General features: G+C 39.3%; 1 protein-coding gene across 3 annotated transcripts in view; it reads right to left on the bottom strand.

Annotated features, from left to right (window-relative positions):
• Positions 1-16,490: 16,490 nt before the first annotated feature.
• The window catches only part of LOC113055595 (E3 ubiquitin-protein ligase TRIM39-like), a 61,964-nt gene continuing 58,055 nt past the window's right edge, over positions 16,491-20,399 (bottom strand). For 2 of the 3 annotated variants that reach the window (XM_026222010.1, XM_026222013.1), the window contains exon 8: positions 16,491-17,301. In XM_026222010.1, coding sequence (XP_026077795.1) covers positions 16,754-17,301 — 548 coding nt within the window. In that variant the 3' untranslated portion in view covers positions 16,491-16,753. Of the gene's footprint in view, positions 17,302-17,437; positions 17,474-20,399 lie in introns of all 3 variants that reach the window. The other variant, XM_026222012.1, reaches the window with a different exon arrangement.

Here is a 20,399-nt window from a genome sequence, read left to right as displayed (position 1 = left end):
CCATATACAGCGACGTGTAATTCGATTCCGAAATGGCGAGATATTTAAAGGTCAAATTGGATGGATTAGAAGCACACAGACCGGATGATGTCCTCCAGTGGTGCAAAAGACGAATTTCCGAGATTAAGCAAAGTAACACGCCATTTACTTTGCATTTACAGCTAGCGCACCACCGGAGAGGGTTTTCACGACTGTTTCACATATAATCCGTCTGCAGTGCGTCTGCAGTCCGTGAGCGTTATGTATGTGGTGCTGAAGCAGCACGGACTCATTGTAATGCTGCGGGAGTGGGCGGGAGCGGGACGGAAAATCCCTCCCGCGCAGGTCTCTTATGTAAAGTATAATATTATACACTATAATATAATATAATATTGTATTGTATTATAGTTATTATATCCATGTTGTCTGTCTGGAACACACCATTAAGTTAATGGCAATAAACGATCGTGTACTACAATGAAGAGTTCTATAATGTGACATTTCAGCACTGGACAAACGGACAGCGACTCCTAAGCAGAACTTAAAGCACAGCTACGTGCGACTGTGTTAAGTGCATTGTTGGGAAACGCAAGTGAAACAATAACGAACAATCTTAAAATTACTCGTAGAAAACGCTCTTAAGCTCGAAGATTAATCGTTATCGAGAAACCGGCCCAGGATGCACTTTCTGTCTTCTTGGTCTTGAGGAGGAGCGCTTTGTTTTTGTTTTTTACTATTACTATTTAAAACGAAATAACTCAACAAACAAAAACTCTTTCATTATGTTATCCTTCGTCAAATTCATTTTTGTAAAATTGACTTCTTTTTTTCCTTTTTTTTTATTATTTATTTATTTATTGTTTGTTTGCAGTGTTGGGGCTAGTTACTCAAAAAAGTAATATATTACATATTACATATTACTCTCAAAAATAGTAATGCCTTACTTTACTTTATTACTCCCTGGAGAAAGTAACTAGTTATATTACTAGTTATATTACTAGTTACATCTTTTTTTCTTAATTACTCTATGATTGCCTGAGATGCATCAGATGGAGGGAGAACATACAAAGGGGGAGTGTTCTTTAGGGTCTTTATCAGTGGCGGCTCATGCCAATTCTCTCAGGGGGGACAAATGTTTGCTCTATTAATGAGGATAGGTCACCCATTCAATTGATAAATTAACGGGTAGTTAAAGATGTAAAGGGAACCGAACTACTATAGTATTAATTAAAAATAAACTGACATTAGGAATCAATCTCTTGCACTCCTTATTTTTCTATATCCGTGTTAACACTATTCATCAGCATATGAAGACTAACACTAGGATGTGGTTTTTCCAAAAAAATACTTTTTACTTTTCGATTTCAGTTTAATAAGAAATAATTGAAGTCACATAAATCACTGTTTACACAACTCACTTATATTACTGCTCGTCAGTACACCTGTTCTCTAATCAGCGGTTAATTCCATCAGGTGCGTGATTTCACATAGAGCAGCTGTTACTACACAGAGCCGTTATTAACTGAGAAGATGCGCAAATCCAGTTCATTTTCAGCGTTTATTGGCACGGTTGTATGAACATATGGTTCACGCACCTGATGGAATAAACCGCTGATTAGAGAACTGAGATGCGCATTAAGCGGCCGATCGTGATCGGAGGACTCCTATAAAATAATTGCTGAATTCCACCCGTCGAAACTAGCTTTCTGTTGCTGGGAACCTTCCTCTGAAAAAGAGCTTGCCGTTGTTGACGCTTCCATTTTTCCCCATCTGTCTGAGCGTGCCGCTCTGCTGCCGGCTGTCGACCAATCAGTCATGGTAAATGATACCTCGTGCCAAACCCAGACCAATCACTGTTCCATTCCATTCACGCCCTCCTTCCCTTCCCTTCTGTTCTCTGTGTTGTGTGCCTTGTGTGTGTGATGAAGGTGCTACTGGCAAATGTAACGCAAGTAACTAGCTTGGGAAAACTGTAATAATATTACCATTTTCAGACGAGTAATGCCTTACACTACTAGTTACTGAAAAAAGTAATATTATTACTGTAACGCGTTACACCCAACACTGTTTGTTTGTTTATTTTTGTGCCGCTGTGCTAAAATTGTGTTTGCATTCAATAGCATATAAGGCAGCATTTTTGTGCCACGCTGAAAAATAACCGAAAAACTAAAGATTAACGTAATAATATTTTAAGAATAAAGTCAAAATTACAATAATGAAATCATGTTATGTTATGAAGTTAAAAAAAGTCTGAGGCATAATTCTTCCGATTTTTTTTCAACATGCATTAAAATATTCATGTTTATTTCGTGCTGCAAATATTAAAGAGGAAAATATAATTGATTCATATGGAGCTGCTGAACGAATTATCTCACTGCAAATTAAAAAGCGTTAAACAAACGTTTATTGTTTGTATTTTATCATAAAATTGACAGAAGGCTAAAACTTTGTAACAAAGCACGAAGGTGATTATTGGGTGCTTGCGTGCTACTAATAATGATGGACTTGAAAACTTTAAACATAATTTCCAAGCATTAGCTTCTACGACTGTGATCATAAGGCTTCAGTTCTGTAGATATCAACACATGAAAAACATTTTCAAATAGGCATGTATAAACGTATTAATTATTTATCAATATATAGACTATTAATCTGAACATGTAGCGTAGCCTACAAGACACTGCTCTTGTAATAACCATCTGTATGACATGAACAAAACAAAACCTGAACTCTGAAATAATAGACATCTGTTGATCATACAATTATCTAGTTTTCAGAAATGAGGTCTAATCTAGTGATTTCTTTCTTTAGAGATGTGCTGATTAACTATTACCAGTAAATTCATATGTGCTCAGATTAAAATTAGCATATATTATCACTGTATTATTTTATTTAAACTGTAACTGTGAATATATTTGGACACTCCATGTTAGTCACTGAATAGACTTTGATTTTCAATATATGTTTAGGTGATATTGCTTGAAAAGAAAAGTTATTTATAAAAAGTGCTTATATATATATATATATTAATGTTGTCCACTAGAGAGAGCCACATTATAAGGAAAAGGACTATTTAAAGCTTATTTTTAAAAATCTATTTCCACACCTCTGAAAATAAACATATACCAATTTCATTTCACTGTGATGTACTGACAGTATAGTTTTATATAATCCATGTGCATTGCTTATCCCAAAAATTTCCCAGTTGTTTCAATTTGATTTGATTCCTGACACACAATTCATGAAACAATTTACTCCTTTCTCACAACTATAAACCCGATTCCAAAAAAGTTGAGACACTGTACAAATTGTGAATAACAACAGAATGCAATGATGTGGAAGTTTCAAATTTCAATATTTTATCCAGAATACAACATTGATGACATATCAAATGTTTAAACTGAGAAAATGTATAATTTTAAGGGAAAAATAAGTTGATTTAAAATTGTATTATATCAACTAATCTCAAAAAAATTGGGACAAGGCCATGTTTAGCACTGTGTGGCATCCCCTCTTCTTTTTATAACAGTCTGCAAACGTCTGGGGACTGAGGAGACAAGTGTCTCAAGTTTAGGAATAGGAATGTTGTCCCATTCTTGTCTAAAACAGGCTTCTAGTTGCTCAACTGTCTTAGGTCTTCTTTGTCACATCTTCCTCTTTATGATGCATCAAATGTTTTCTATGAGTGAAAGATCTGGACTGCAGGCTGGTCATTTCAGTACCGGATCCTTCTTCTACGCAGAAGATGTTTTAATTGATGCAGTATGTGGTCTGGCATTGTCATGTTGGAATATCTATCTTATATCTTATATCATATCTATCTATCTATTTATCTATCCATCTATATGTTTTTTACATTCCACCTTAAATGCATTTAAATTTTTTTTAAAGGGAAACACATCGGCTCTTGAACAACTGTAAACATGAAATTTAGATACACCACTTACTCAAAGGCACAGAACAGTGATAATGATTACACAGTTTAAATTAAAGCTCCAAATATCTGCTTGCGTCTCTCACAACCAACAACAAATTCTTGGCAAACCAACTTGATGTCTAAGAGATCCAAGTTGTCTTGGTGGACATGACAAACTGCCACATGATTCGGTCTCTTGTGACGTACTTGAGCGTAGCCAAGTTTTTAACCTTCTAAGGCCGCTAAAGCTCCTTTCTGCTCCAGAAGATGACACTGGTACAACCAGAAGCAACCTGACCAGAGTTTCCACTTCACTGAAAAGGCCACGGACTTCCACTGACAAACATTTAAGAATGTTTGCTGCCTCCAAACTGGATCCAATTATGCCTAAACATTGGAAACTGAACTGCAAGCAACTGTCTGTTGATCTCAGGATACTCACAACACACTGAATCAGTTTGTCCAGTGAGCAGAGTGTCCTCTAGTTTCTGTAAGGTCAGCAGATCTTCCTGATGAAAATGACATCAAGCTCCTGATAAAACTCAACTCTGTAATACTCTGTTGCAGGTTTTGGCTTGTATGTGCTTGCATCTGTGCTAAAACGCTTAGGAAGTCACCTTGGTTCTGGAACTTTGATAGGCTCTAGATTTAGAGAATCCACAATCACATTTGCTTGCTCAAAAACACTTTGAAAGGCATCTCCATCTCTTTTGTCTTTCAAGACAGACTGAACACAAGAAATGGCAGCTTTCATGCCAGAGATAGTCTGTGTCTTTGGAGAGAAGCATTCAAACACTTCAATTCTCCAGTCACAGCTCCTGCCAACACAAGACCCAGTAAGATCTGGCCGTTGAGAAATTGTTGGTGCAAGCCATTGGCGGTGGAGCACTAGGAGCATTACTGTTTGACATTTAGAAACAAGTAAGGAAAGCTGTGATGCAATGCTGTTTGTTTCCTGAGCATACACAGTTGTCGCATGGCAGTGGGATTGGCTTTTAGCATGGGCTGTAAACTTTTCATCTGCCTTTCTCCAGTTTCTAAAACCAGTACTCACAAAGACAGGATCCATCTTAGAGACAAGCATTGTCTTCTTTGAGAGGATTTTTGAACAATAAAAGCATAAAACCCCTTTTAATGTGGTACTGTAATGCAGTCATGGGAACATCTGAAACCATTTTTTTCTGAAAGTGTAGCACATAGTTTGCTCTCGTCTGTACTTTTATAAACTTGGGATCAGGATGTGCAGGAATTAAGCAAGTGATGATTTCTGAATCTTCTCTGTCTCTGTTTTCTGTGCTCAGCTGGTCTCTAACATTAGGCTCATTCTGAAACGGACATTACAACACTGTTACACACCAAATAGCTCCCTAGTATATTGTGTACAGTAAAGAAAATTGTACATTTAGTTTGTCATATCAAAAACTGTTCCCTATCAGAAATGTTTTATTCTTACCTGCTCATCTGAAACTGCTGTTTGACTATTGTCCTCACCCTGTCCCTCACTGTGATGTACACATATTACAGTTTTAGCCAGTTTTATTGACTGAATGAACTTTTCATTAGTGTTTGTATGTCATTACCTGATCAGATGTTCTTCCTGTCCTTCTTTTGATTGGTTTAATCTGCTGCTACTTTCACATTGGATCTGAATCATCTCATATAAGAACAAAACCACTAAGACAACTAAAACACCAAAAACTAACAAATTATTAAACCGCACTGTATACAATCTGTTCTTAATATCTATTTAAAATTCTCTATTTAAAATTCTATTTTAATTGACCAAGTAATCCTCATTAAATAAAACTCATAAAAATCACAGCATACTTTTAAAGATGTATAATAATCTGATTATCAAACATTTTTGAACATTTCTCTGTTTTCTTACCCGTTTGTCTGAAAGAGCTGCTGTCTGTTGTCTTCTCCCTGTTCCTCACTGTGATGGAGAAAAGCAGGAATGTAAAACCTAACTTTACAAAGCTGCTGTTTTTCTATACTGTTTCCTATTTAATTTTATTGATTAATGGCATCTTCTTTACCTGATCACCTGCTCATTCTCTCTCTCTGCTGACTTTTCTACCCTGCTGCTACATTTACCTCGAATCTGTTATAAAAACATGTTAAGAGAGTATACACCTCATAACGTTATGACATTTGTGTATAATCATCATTCATAAAATTCTAACATAGTAGAGATTATCAAAAGAAAGAAATGAAGTATTGAAACCGCCAGTATGCATTTCACTGTTTTAATGAGTTAGACACTTCTAGCGTTCATTCATGCAATTCGTTCAAAAGTCAGGGCCCGGTTCCCCAAAACGTTCTTATCGCTAAGCAGTTCTTAACCTATTCCTTAACCTCTCTCTTAACTTTATGGCACGATTCCCGACACGTTCGTAAGTATATTTTCTGTAAGTCACACTTTCGTAAGGTTGTTTGAGCTCAAGACTCTGTACAGCAGTCTTTAGAAACCAGCGCAGTGCAGTACAAGTCAAACTATGGTATGTTGTCAATGTTGTGGCTCAACAATGATTTTCTGTTATTTTTAAGATTCATAATAAATTATGTTCGCAATGGATACAGGCATATTTATGAAGTTGACTAGATCTGTGTGATCAGAACTAATATGGTAATTAGGCTTTTTCGTAATGTAATTAAAGCGAATTGGCAATCAATTTTTTGATAATTAAAATCTGGCAAACAATTTGGCTCTAAATGGCTAAGATCTATAAATGGGTAAGCATGGTGGTGTCCAGTAAGCGACCATAGCAGCGATCCAACGTGTCCTTGTATTGAATCAAAGACGGAGCCGGACAGAGTCCATGTCAATATTTTTATTCGGCAAAACTTAAGCCCTTTTCACATTTTGCCCGACGTGGCTATATTAAAAAAAAATCGCCTCCCAAGACAACTCATTATGTAGCTGCTGGACCTTCCCAGACCTGCGCTTATCAGGATAACGCGGCGGAATTCTGCTTTAAGCCCTGAAGCCCAGCGCTACTTTTATTTTTATTTTATTTATTTTTTTGCTACAGGGAGCTTAATCGAGGTCGTGGGAGAGGGCTACGGTCTAATCAAGACCTAGGTGTGGAGGTGCGTTCACACTGTCACTAACGCCCTTCTGCGCCATGCCGGGGATTACATCCTGGTGGCACACTCATCCCTATCGCCAATCCATCAGTGATTGATCAGGCATACATATCACGAAAGGGATACGCGGCAATAACGTGCAGGTTATAGTGGACCACAGGGGTGTGATATCTGACCCGGTGGCAAGGTCCAGCAATACTTTAAGTTCTCTGACTAGAAGCTTGGTGCCCTTTTTTACGTTGCCTCCCCAGCATATTTTGTATCTAATTCGCTCTCTCTCTGTTCATTGTAGATAGTTTGTTTTTTTATTAAAAACATAAACAAATTGCAATCAATACATTAATATAAAAGTGTATTATATAATTTTATAAGTCGTTAAACCCATGTCAAAAAGCGGCACAAGTGGCACAACGGGATAATGAGGGTGGATGATTAGCGAGGGATCCCCGGTTCGTCTAACTGTCACAACATATCGTGTGAACATATTACTGACCATTTGATAATTAAATGTATAGTCTATATTCTACTGATAACTTAAACGATGTTAAAATAAATGTTACTGTTATAATTTGAGGAATGTATCATTTGCATAGAACGTGTTGTCTTTCTTAACGCTGTATTGCACCTTCGCGTGAAGTGGAAAATCGATTCATGAGCAATCGATGCCAACTAATTCAGCACCCTCACTCGGGACAGCGCTCTTGTTACGTCGGACGTAAGAGACAGCGTGTTAAGAAGCTTCCTAAGGGACACTTCGGGGAACACACTTAGGAACATTAACAACTTTGGTAAGATATTTCTTTCGAGTCTTCTTAGCACGTTAAGAATGAGCGTTATTGGGGTTATTCGAGAAAACGCTCTTAATCGCTGAGATCAATCGTTATCGAGAAACCCGGCCTAGGCTGGTTAGTAGGTAGTTGTGAGTTCAGGTGAAAATTTAATTAATATTTACGAGATAAACTAAGTGTTTCACTGGTAGGTTGCAAAATTTATGCTTACACAAAAGAAAGCTTTTCAGTCTCTGCCTCAGTGCGGTTTCTGTCAAGCCATTCTTTATTCTGGGCTGCGTTTCTCAATAACTATTGATCTTAGACCTGAAGAGCCTTTTCTACGAGTAATCTTACAATCGTGCGTTATTGTTTCACCTGTGTTTCCTAACAATGCACTTAACACAGTCGCACTTAGCTGTGCTTTAAGTGCTGCTCAGGAGTCGCTGTCCGTTTGTCAAGTGCTGAAATGTCACATTATAGAATGATTCTTCATTGTAGAATACAATTATTTATTGAAGTTAACCTAATACTGCGTTCCAGACAGACAACTTGGATATAATAACCATAAAACAATATTATATTATAGTGTACAATATTATAATTTACATAATAATATACAATATACTTTGCATACTTATATATTATGTTAGGGAAAAAATGTTAGCCCTAATGCACTGTAAGTCGCTTTGGATAAAAGCATCTGCTAAATGCATAAATTTACTTACATTTATTCATTTATATAGAGTATAGAGAGAGAGAGAGAGAGAGAGAGATACGTTATTTCTGGGTCCAATACATAGCTGGGATTTGTGCACTTCAACAAGTTATTGTTGAGTTATATAGTCTTTTTTTTTCAGTCATTTAATTTAAATGTGTATTTCTAATTTACCTTCCTTTTTTAATTAAGTAATTTATACAGTAATTAAAAAAGCAAAGAAAACGAGTTATAAAGTGTGCAATAAAACACAATCAAATCCTTATATTATAATCAGGGCTCTGAACCGGTTCAAGGAACGAAAACGAAAACCGGAAACGAACGAAATTATTTTTTTTTAGTTCCGAACAGAATCGAAAATTTGAAATGGACATAAACCGGTTAATAACGTTATTTTATCGTTCCGTTTAATATTTGACATTTGCTGTCAACCAATCAGGAATTCCAGCAGTAGCCTACATCATACGCAAATGTGACTCTGAAGCAGCGAGTGAAATGTCTGCTCAGCTGTGAACAGTCAAGTCTCAATGGCAATGCACCACCTTCAGGGCCGGATTAAGACCAAATTGGGCCTGATGACGCAGCGCAAAAAGGGCCTATTTTTTCCAGCCATTGGTGCATGTGCATTCAACACTCAGAGACCTGCATTCCTGCGGGACCCAGTGCAACCGAGTGCGTCGCGGGACAATATTTGATCGGTGAATGCGGACGTGGGATATTATTGTGTGCGGATTGCGGGAAACTAAAGTTATTTGCGGGACTCCCGCAAAGTGGAAATATCTAGCAAAATAAGATTACTAAAATCAGATAAACCTTTATTTATAATAGACTAAAATGAAATAAAATAGACTTTGCGGAATGGGAGGATGCTGATGAAACCATGGACAGCGACGTGTAACTCCATTCCGAGATAGCGAGAGATCCAGAGGTGGAAAAGGCGATATCAAGAGATTCCGAGATGAAGCAAAGTAACACGCCATGTAGGTTACTCTCCATTCCAGCTCCCAGCGCACCATTGGAGAGGCCTTTCAGTAATGACGGTCGCATAAATGCGCAGAGATGAATTCATCTGAAGCCCTCATCAATGAACGACATGCGTATTCCTGCTCAGACTATTCTACAATATATATATTTTTTTAATTCCGTTTATTTTTTATTATTTATTTTGCTAAATATTTAAAATGGGTCTATTTTGTTAGAGGATTTTTATTTTTTATTTTTTTCGTTTAATGTTTGAAGAAGGCATTCTTAAGCAGTTTAGGCTAATTTTCCTTTGAACATGAAATAAATATATACTATAGCCTAATATGTATAAATATATAGAGAGATGGTTCAACAGCCTTTGCACAACTCGGACTGATCTTATTCCAAGCTTGGTAGCCAGAGTATCTGCCGAGATCCATCCATCATCAGACATTAAGTGTCTCATTTTTACAATATTTGCAGACCATAAAGCATTCCTTACAGACGCTGATTTTAGAACATCCACATTGATTTTTTGGGTTAAAGATCAAGGATTCTTCCAATAACCACTGACTCTGTTCACCGTTTAGATCTCTGCAAATGTTTAAAAGAGTCCACCCTCTCAACATTGACTTGTAGAATGAAGACAAACCAGTTAAATCCAGCTTATTGATGTCCATTAAGAACAGTTGATGATCATAACTGTTACGTGCTAGCTTTATTTTTCTTAAAGTCTAGGGGAACTAGGCATAGCAGTAACAAAGTTTTGGAGAGAGAGAGAGCACAGGTCCTTCTTATCTCTAGTCCCAGAAACACATATCCCAAAAGTAGTAAACTTAGAAAAAGTATTTATTGAATCAAAAGAAAAAGGATAAGAGGAAACAAACTTCAGGAGGGGGCAAAGGCCAACAAAAAACAAAGGTTTCTAACTCAGTTTTAACCATAACTTACCTAAACATTGAAACAAAGAGTAAATAAATAACAAATAAATGTCCCTTTCTCCCTAACTACCCATAACCAGGAGAAAAGCAGATTCAAACCAAAATGGCACCCACCTCCCTACAGGTTTCCTTAAAAGAAAATCTTAAGTTCTAAACAAAACCATAAGTCTCCAACTATATCTACAATTGCCCCAATAGTTAACAGGTTTCAACAACATAACAGGATGAAGCTATCTGAAACAAGAGGAGAAGAAGTCCATGTGGCAAGCTGGCATCTGCAACCCTCTCTCTCTCTCTCGTTGTTGTGAGATGGTGCTGGCTTTATATGCTGACATTCTCCCGACTGCAGCCAATCAATGGAGCTGAGGTTAATGGGCAGCAAATCAACGACAGGTGATCCCAGTCACCAGCATGAACATGGTGGCAGTAGACATGAGGAGAAACAAAAAACACACCACAAAGCACATTAAATGATTACAAATAAAATACGTCTTAGGACGCAACACCCCCAACATTAAATTTTTACAACCCACAGATTGTAAAATAAACTACTCCTAGAACACCAATAGAAGTGCAGTTCAAACCTGACTTGGTTAACCAACCCACTTAAGTCTCCACATCTGCAGTTCTAGAAAGTGCATCCGCCACCACATTGTCTTTTCCACGGATGTGTTGGAGGTTAAGGTTATACTCCTGGATAATTAAGGCCCAGCGCATCAAACGCTGGTAGGAGTTGGACATGCGGGAGAGAAAAATCAGTGGGTTATGGTCAGTGTACACGTTGATAGGTATGGCACTACTTCCCAAATAAACCTTGAAATGCTGAAGAGCTAGAAGCAAAGCAAGGGCCTCTTTTTCAATTGTGCTATAGCGTTGCTGGCATTTCGAGAACTTTTTGTAGAAGTAGCAGATAGGGTGGTCAATTCCATGGGAGTCCTCCTGCAGCAGAACTCCCCCAGCACCAGTACCACTGGCATCCACTTGGAGTTTGAAAGGCAGATCAAAGTTAGGGGCAGACAACACTGGAGCATAGCAAAGAAGATCTTTTGCGGCCTTAAAAGCATGATCACACTCAGGGTTCCACTTAAAAGTCTTTGTAGTACTGAGAAGGTCTGTGAGGGGTGACACAACAGTGGAGAAATTACAACAAAATCCCCGATAGTACCCACTCATACCCAAGAATCGGCGTAACTCACGCTTGTTACGGGGTGTAGGAAACTCAAGTATGGCAGCAACCTTGGCCTCAACTGGCTTGACACAACCCTGGCCAACTTGTTTCCCCAGGTAGGTTACCACAGCTTTTCCTATCTCACATTTGGCAAGGACTTAAGGTTAAGGAGGCAGCCGCCAGGCGACTGAATACTAACTTCAAAGTTTTGACGTGATCTTCCCAAGTTTTTGAATAGATGACCAATTCATCTAAGTACGCATCGCAATTTGGCACTCCTGTAAAAACCACCTGCATAAGGTGCTGGAAGGTGGCAGGGGCTTTTCTCCTGCCGAAAGCTAACACCTCATATTGCAGGAAGTGTTCAGGGGTGACAAACGCAGAGATCTCAGATGCCCTTGAAGTTAGGGGGACTTGCCAATAAACCTTTAACAGGTCTAATTTAGTAACAAACCTAGCAGAGCCTACCCTATCAACACAGTCTTCCAGTCTAGGCAGAGGGAAAGAGTCAGGTTTCGTTAAGGAATTAACCTTACGATAGTCGGTACAGAAACGATAAGAGCCGTCGGATTTGGGCACTAACAAACAGGGCGAACTCCATGGACTTTGACTGTGCACTGCTATTCTATGCTGCAGCATGTACTCCACCTCAGATCTCATTATGTCACGCTTTTTAGAGTTTACTCTATAAGGATGTTGCTTAACTGGAAGAGATTCACACACAATATCATGTTTTAACATGGTTGTTCTACCGGGCACGTCAGAAAAGATTGAAGGATAGTCCTGAACCATTCGAATAATCTGCTCACTCTGTTCTTTTGTCAGGTGTACAAGAAAGCTCTGCAGGTCACTCAATATGGCAGAGTTTTGAAGCCATTTAGCTACAACTTGCACATCCTTCCCAACAGGTTCATCCTCTGGAATCACACCAGCAGTAGCAACAGCCACAGATGGAACAAGGGAAGAAACACATTTCTCACCACGCACAATATACTGCTTCAACATATTTATATGGCATACACGGGTCTTTCGCCTGCGATCAGGAGTGTGAATGACATAATTGGTGTCACTGAGCTTCTCTTTGACTTCATAAGGACCTGAGAATTTAGCTTGGATCACAGAACCCGGATCAGGTAAGAGAACAAGAACACTATCTCCCCGTTGAAAACTACGACTCATGCTTCTCTTATCATAGCGGGTCTTCATTTTTGACTGGGCTATAACCAAGTGTTCTCAAGCAAGTTCGCAGGCCTTATGCAATCACTCACGAACAGTGCTGACATAGTCAAGTCACAGGAGATGAGGCTTTAGCTAATAATTGCTCACTTAGCAACTTCAAAGGACCACGCACAGTGTGCCCAAAAACAAGGTCAGCGGGGCTAAACCCAATACTCTCTTGCACTGCTTCACGGACAGCAAACAGAAGGTATGGAAGACCCTCAGCCCAATCCTTCCCTCTGGCTAAGAAATAAGAGCGCAACATGGATAGTTTGATGAAATCTTTCAAGTGCGCCCTGCGACTCAGGGTGGTACGCACTTGAGAGCTGATGTTTAATCCCTAATTCAGCAAGGTACACATGATGGTCAAAATGTATTCGTGTCCTGACTTGGATTTTGGTACAGGACCAACTCAATCGACAAGGAGTCGCTCAAAAGGTTCTCTCGTAACTGGTATTGGCTGCAAAGGGGCAACTGGTATATTTGTATTGGGCTTCCCAGCCAATTGGCATACAGGACACGATCTACAAAACTTAGACACATCTGATTTTAATCCAGGCCAATAAAAGTACCGGGAAACTCGACGAAAGGTTTTTGTGACACCCAAATGCCCTGATAGCACATGTTCATGACCCAGTTTTAACACCTGCTCTCGATAATCAGCTGGCAATACAATTTGGTTCGATTCATGTGAATCCTTGTGAGTTTCATGCCTCCACTTACGCATGAGCACTGTATCTTCAAAGAAATAAACTACCTTAGCATTAGACACTTGGCTCAGGGGGACAGCAGCTTCAATGCATTTCACCAATGAAAGGTCTAACTTCTGTGCAACAGCCAATTGTTCCCTACCAACTTTTAAAGGAACTGTAACTGCGTTCTCTGAAATAGGGCAAACTTCTGCCTCTACCTTCTTATCCTCCACAAGTTCATCATGCGACACCAAAAACGATTCTGAGAGATCCACCATGTCTCCGAATTTAGCCGACTGGGCACGTGTCACAGCGCACACAGGGAAAGCTGCAGGAAATTGACGGTCTAGGTCAGGTTGATCACACAATTTAGGGGTATGGACCACAATTGGTCGGGGAAAAACTTCGCCGCCAGCTAAGTCATTTCCTAAAATCACACCCACTCCCTCGACAGGTAACTGAGAACGTACACCAAGTTTTACAGTACCGGTTACAAGGTCTGATTTCAAGTAGACATTGTGAAGAGGAACATTTATACACTGCATTCCAATTCCACGTATAAGCACGTCTGTACCAGAATAAGTAGACTCGGTAGACCGAGGCAATAATTCTTCTAAGATAAACGACTGAACTGACCCAGTGTCTCGCAAAATGGTGACAGGTTTACACTCAGAGTCAACTGAGAAAGACACTGAACCAGTCAGTAAGAAAGGTTGATAGGACAGAGCGGTCATATGGCTTTCCTCACATACGGGGTGTACGAGTGCAACACTTTTAGATTTGGAAAAGTTCTTTTGCTTCCACGCCTTACAGTCAGAAATTAAATGACTGCTGTCGAGACAGTAAAAACAAACTCGTTTATCAATTGAAGCATTCCTACGGCGTGCACTTGAGTCTCACCTTTGCCAATGCATGAGAAAACCCGTGTTGCTTCCCTATCAGATACTTCGTAAGTGGATGGGAGCACATTAACACGACGTGCGGGGGAAAACACAGTCCGATGGGTCAACACAAACTCATCGGCAAAAACCGCAGCATCGAAAAGGTTTGCAACTTTCTGCTCATTTAAATGGACAACAACATTCTCTGGAATAGAGCGTTTGAAGTCCTCCAGCAAGAGCAGCTCTTGAAGCTGATCAAAAGTCATGATCCCACTGGAAAGACACCATTTCTCGAAAAGGGTTTTCTTCTCCCTTGCGAACTCAACAAATGTCTGTTTGGCTGTTTTCAAATGTGACCAAAATTTTTGACGGTATGCCTCAGGCACTAACTCGAACGCTCGTAAAACGACAGATTTCACTATATCATAATCAAGGGACTGATCTATTGGTAAAGGAGAGCAAACCTCTTGCGCTTTACCAGAAAGACTGCACTGCAATAGTAGAGCCCACACATCTTTCGGCCACTGCAATTTTGTAGCAATCCGTTCAAAAGCAACAAAATACGAATCCACTTCCGCTTCTCTAAACGGTGGTACAAGTTTAAGATACCTGCCAACATCAAAATCTGTATCAGAAGTCGCATTATCCGTAACTTGAAGTACAAAAACAGCAGGTGAAGCGACGGGCGATACAGCAGAAGGGAGTCTAGAGCGAGGCATAGGAATCGCTTTTTGATTCAACTCCTGAGCACGCAAATCGACGCATAATAATTGACGCATCTTAATGTCCCTTTCTGTTGTGCCTCTATAATACGAAGCCTGATTTTTTGCTCTTCACAATCCTGCCTTTTTATCTCAAGATCTAACTCCTTCAGCTTGACATAGCTTCACTCAGAGACTCAGCTGCCAGCTGAGGAAAAACCTCACCTGACACAGCCTCTGCTGTGTTCCCAGGTTGTTCCTCAGTACTGACAGCAGAGTAATCTGGTAAAACTCCATCATCAACCAACTTTCCCCCGCAAGTAATCTTTAATTACTTTTTTTGTACCCTGCCTTGGAACCTCAACATTAAAGAAGTCTGCAATCAACAGCAAATCTGCCCTTCTGCAGCCCTCAAAAACGTCTATGGTAGGAGAAAGAGTAAATGACAACAAATCAAATTCCATAATTCTCACTACCACAGGAGCCTTTCCTCACCAAAAAGAAAACAGCCAAACAGAATGGAAAAAAAACGAGCAGATACTTACAATACAACGCGGTACACTTTCACATGAAAGAACGAGCCCCCACTTGTTACGTGCTAGCTTATCCTTTTTCTTTTGATTCAATAAATACTTTTTCTAAGTTTACTAGTTTTGGGATGTGTGTTACTGGGACTAGAGATAAGAAGGACCTGTGCTCTCTCTCTCCAAAACTTTGTTACTGCTATGCCTAGTTCCCCTAGACTTTAAAGAAAAATAAAGCTAGCACGTAACAATATGGATTACATAATCAGAGAGTAACCTATTTATATTTTTTTTATTTTGTTTATTGAAAAACGATTGCACTGATTTGCATGTTTCTTGATGATTTGCTTTTTTTCTGTGGTACTCACATGCAACATGTCGCTTCACGTTGTATTCTCAACCATGTCCCACAGAAAAAATGCTTTTGCATAAAATGCAAAACACTCTCTCTGCTTCGCCATCTACAGGTCTTAACCAAGAGTATTTTGCGGTCCATTCGCTATTAAAAGTGAATCATCTCTTTGTCATGGCCACGTCTGCTTAACCTGACTGAACAGCGCGCGCGCGCTCTCCAAGCAAGTACAGGTCTCTGCAGGAAAGTAATGGGAGTTACGAGATCAAGGTGTTTTTACACCATGATACCTGATTAGTTGATGTAATAGTGACGTTAGGTTTAGGGGTGGTGTTGGGTAAGGGGGATCGTTTAGATTGCATGATTCAGAAACACCCAACAGTTTCAAAACACCCACATGGTGATAAACGCCCACTTTTGCTCTGCAGAGACCGAAGTCTCCTCCAATTTGAGATTCTTGAGGAGGCATTCGTGCACCAGTCAACAGTTTGATTGACGTACCACTCAGCCTATCGACTAACGCTTTTATTGCTCTCCTCTGAACTATTGGACATAAATTAACAGTAAGCCTATGGACGTAATTGTTAACTATGACATTATTTTATTGCACCAACTTTGCATAGATGGCAATTTCACATTATCAGGAAGAAAAATAGCAGGAATATTCATGAAAAGTTGAACAAAATATAATTTACTGAATAAGAATTATATATACATGAAAAAATATGTGATAAGATCATTTAGATTTTAAAAACAAATTATAAAAAATAGCAGCACAATGTTTCCAGATTTTTTTTTTATTATAAAATGTATTTTAATCTTGCATTTGATACTTTAGTAAATTTATTTATTATAACTGACAGGTGCGATGATCAGTGGGCTTGAGTTTTTACCTCCATCATTAGTGCATGGGCTAAATAATGGATATAGTTTTTCAGTGAAAGACTGAGCAGTGAAAGAGTAGATATGAGAGCTGGACTCCACATCATAAAAGGAGACCAGACCCTCTTCATAATCCACAAACACACCGACCCGCTGCGGCTTCACTCTCAGAGACAGAGAGACAGAAGGATCATCACTGGCTTTATATTCATCTCCATTCCTCAGAGCCACAGTCCAGTATCCATCTCTGGGTCTCAGTTTGATCCGTCCCTTCCTGTTAATGGATTCTCTGGCCACTCCTAAATCCCAATCAGTCTTTCCCTTCACCTGCACCTCAAAATAAAATCTCCCTGAGGAGAATCCCTCCTTTCCCAGGACATAGACACAGTAATCAAATCTCTCTGGTTTGTCTGGGAGTTTCTGTGTAATGTCTTCATCTCTCACTTGTTTTCCATCATCAGACAGAATGAGATCAGGATGAGCTGTATCAGGATCCAGAGTCACGTCCACTGAGAAAACAGAGAATACAGATATTCTGTGATGCTGATGTTTTTAGTTAACTCAGTGTTTAATCAGATTGTAGTGCAGTAATGAAGCAGTGAGTGTATGAATGTAAACTAGTGTAGTGCAGACAGCACACTGTACCTGCATACTGCTGCATCCACTTCAGCTCAGTAGAGACTAATGACAATAAAACAATCAGATCTGAAGCTTATATTTAAAGAACAGAGTACACTATCATGTTTCTATCTGATCAGTGTGTATTGATGTACCAGTTAGTGTGAGTTTCTCATCTATAGTGTCCTTCAGTTGAGTCAGAGCTCTCCTCAGAGTCTCCAGACTCTCATGAGTCTTCATACTGATCTCAGGCCAGTTCCTGGTGTTTGTAGAGCTGCACAGGGATGAGTGAATCTACAGCAGGAGAGAGGAGAAATCCTTCAGCATGTCATATCCTGCATTATGATTGATCAGAGAGATCATGTTGACTGACCTGTAGGAGGTGGAGGTGATCTTCAGTGTGTGAGAGCTGCTCCAGCTCAGTGTTCCTCATCTTTAGCTCAGTGATCTCCTGCTCCAGCTCTTCAATCAGCCCTTGCTCCTGTTTCTCTGCTGCTTTCTGCTGCTCCTCCATCATCTCCAGCAGTTCAGTCTGATGTCTCTCAATGGAGCGGATGAGATCAGTGAAGAGCTCCACACGGACTGCTTTCTCCTTCTCTGTGTTTCTCTGCTCAACCAGGACAGGCAACAAATTATTAGCAGTGTTTGCTAACAGAAGAATCTGTGTAATTATTGCTCATACATTTTTGTTCACATACATAGGCTACATGTGTTTTCAGAATCCCTCAAAAGAAGTATTAAACTTCACTCTGCACCCTGGACGAGAGCAGAACAAGCCCTGGACATTTTAGTTCTTGTTTTATTGGCTGTTGCTGTATATTTTAGTCTGATAGTCATCTGTCATTCGTTTGATTGTTTGTTTATTTTGTTATTGTTATGTCTTCTCAATGTTTCTAAACATTGAAGTTGGTTGCAATAGTAAATATTTATATATTTTTTATTCTTTTATTTTAAACTCACTTTTCTGACTTCTGCTGAGTGTTTGATGTCTTGAATCTTCTTGATTCTGTTCTGGATCATCAGCTGCACGTCTTTCTGTGTCTTCATCAGTTCAGTCTATAGAGAGAACAACACAGACACATTTATCATAACACAGATCAAACTCACAATATGAAATAAAATCTGATTCCTCATGATATCAGTCCTTTAACAGAATAATAACGTCTACCTTCTTCTCTTGACTCTCCTCTTCTATAGGAACAGTGTTGTGGTTCTTGTGGTCTGTCTCAGTGCAGAATGAACACACACACGTCTGATCATCTCTACAGAACAGATCCAGAGGTCTCTCGTGTTTCTGACATATATAGTCCTCCAGATTACTCACAGGATCCATCAGTTTGTGTTTCTTCAAACGTGTCACTCTCAAATGAGGCTCCAGGTGAGTTTCACAGTAAGAGCTCTGACACACCAGACACGACTTCAGCGCTTTCAGCTTTCTTTCCTCACAGATGTCACACAGAACTTCAGTTGTTTTCTCAAGACTTTTCTTCTTACAGTGATCTACGAGCTCTCGGAGTGTGGTATTAATCTTGAGATCAGGTCTTTGCTTAAATGTTTCTTTACAGTATGGACAGCTGTAGGTCTGGCTCTTGTCCCAGCACTTATTCAGACAGATCTTGCAGAAGTTGTGTCCACATGGAGTCGAGACTGGATCAGTGAACACATCCAGACATACAGAGCACTGAATCTCCTCAGACAGTGAACTCATGGAGGATAACATGACTGGAAAGAGACATTATTTAGGATTAATGTGAACTCCTTCAATACGGTTTATGAATAATCCCATGATGCACCTCATGAAGCTGGTTGAATGTAAAGAGTGTTTAGAGACAAAGAGTGCTGAAGAAACTCAAAAATAAAGCCTCAACAAGTGTTGACATTTCCCGACACCACAGCAGTAATGACTTTATGAACTACTTTACTTCTAAAATCGATACTATTAGAGATAAAATTGCAACCATTCAACCGTCAGCTACAGTATCACATCAGACAGTGCACTATAGATCCCCTGAGGAACAGTTCCACTCATTCTCTACTATAGGAGAGGAAGAATTGTATAAACTTGTTAAATCATCTAAACTTGCAACATGTATGTTAGACCCTATACCATCTAAGCTCTTAAAAGAGGTGCTTCCAGAAGTCATAGGTCCTCTTCTGACTATTATTAATTCCTCATTGTCATTAGGATATGTCCCCAAAACCTTCAAACTGGCTGTTATTAAGCCTCTCATAAAAAAGCCACAACTTGACCCCAGAGAACTAGTTAATTATAGACCGATCTCGAATCTCCCTTTTCTGTCCAAGATACTAGAAAAGGTGGTATCCTCACAATTATATTCCTTCTTAGAGAAAAATGGTATATGTGAGGATTTCCAGTCAGGATTTAGACCGTATCATAGTACTGAAACTGCTCTCCTTAGAGTTACAAATGATCTGCTCTTATCATCTGATCGTGGGTGTATCTTTATCGTGGGTGTATCTATTAGTTTTATTGTATCTTAGTGCTGCGTTTGACACAATTGACCACAACATTCTTTTGCATAGACTTGAACACTTTGTTGGCATCAGTGGAAGTGCATTAGCATGGTTTAAATCGTACTTATACGACCGCCATCAGTTCGTAGCAGTGAATGAAGATGTATCATATCGATCACAAGTGCAGTATGGAGTACCTCAAGGCTCAGTTCTAGGGCCGCTACTCTTCACGCTTTATATGTTATCCTTGGGAGATATCATCAGGAAACATGGTGTTAGCTTTCACTGTTATGCTGATGATACGCAGCTCTATATTTCCTCGCAGCCCGGTGAAACACACCAATTTGAAAAACTAATGGAATGCATAGTCGATATAAAAAATTGGATGACGAGTAATTTCTTACTGCTAAATTCAGAAAAAAACAGAGGTGTTAATCATAGGGCCTAAAAACTCTGCTTGTAATAACCTAGAACACTGTCTAAGACTTGATGGTTGCTCTGTCAATTCTTCGTC

The sequence above is a fragment of the Carassius auratus genome, chromosome 36 (genome assembly GCF_003368295.1).
Source record: "Carassius auratus strain Wakin chromosome 36, ASM336829v1, whole genome shotgun sequence".
NCBI classification, from domain to species: domain Eukaryota; kingdom Metazoa; phylum Chordata; class Actinopteri; order Cypriniformes; family Cyprinidae; genus Carassius; species Carassius auratus.
Note: the sequence above shows the minus strand (reverse complement) of the source record. Positions and strands in the feature narration are given on the sequence as shown.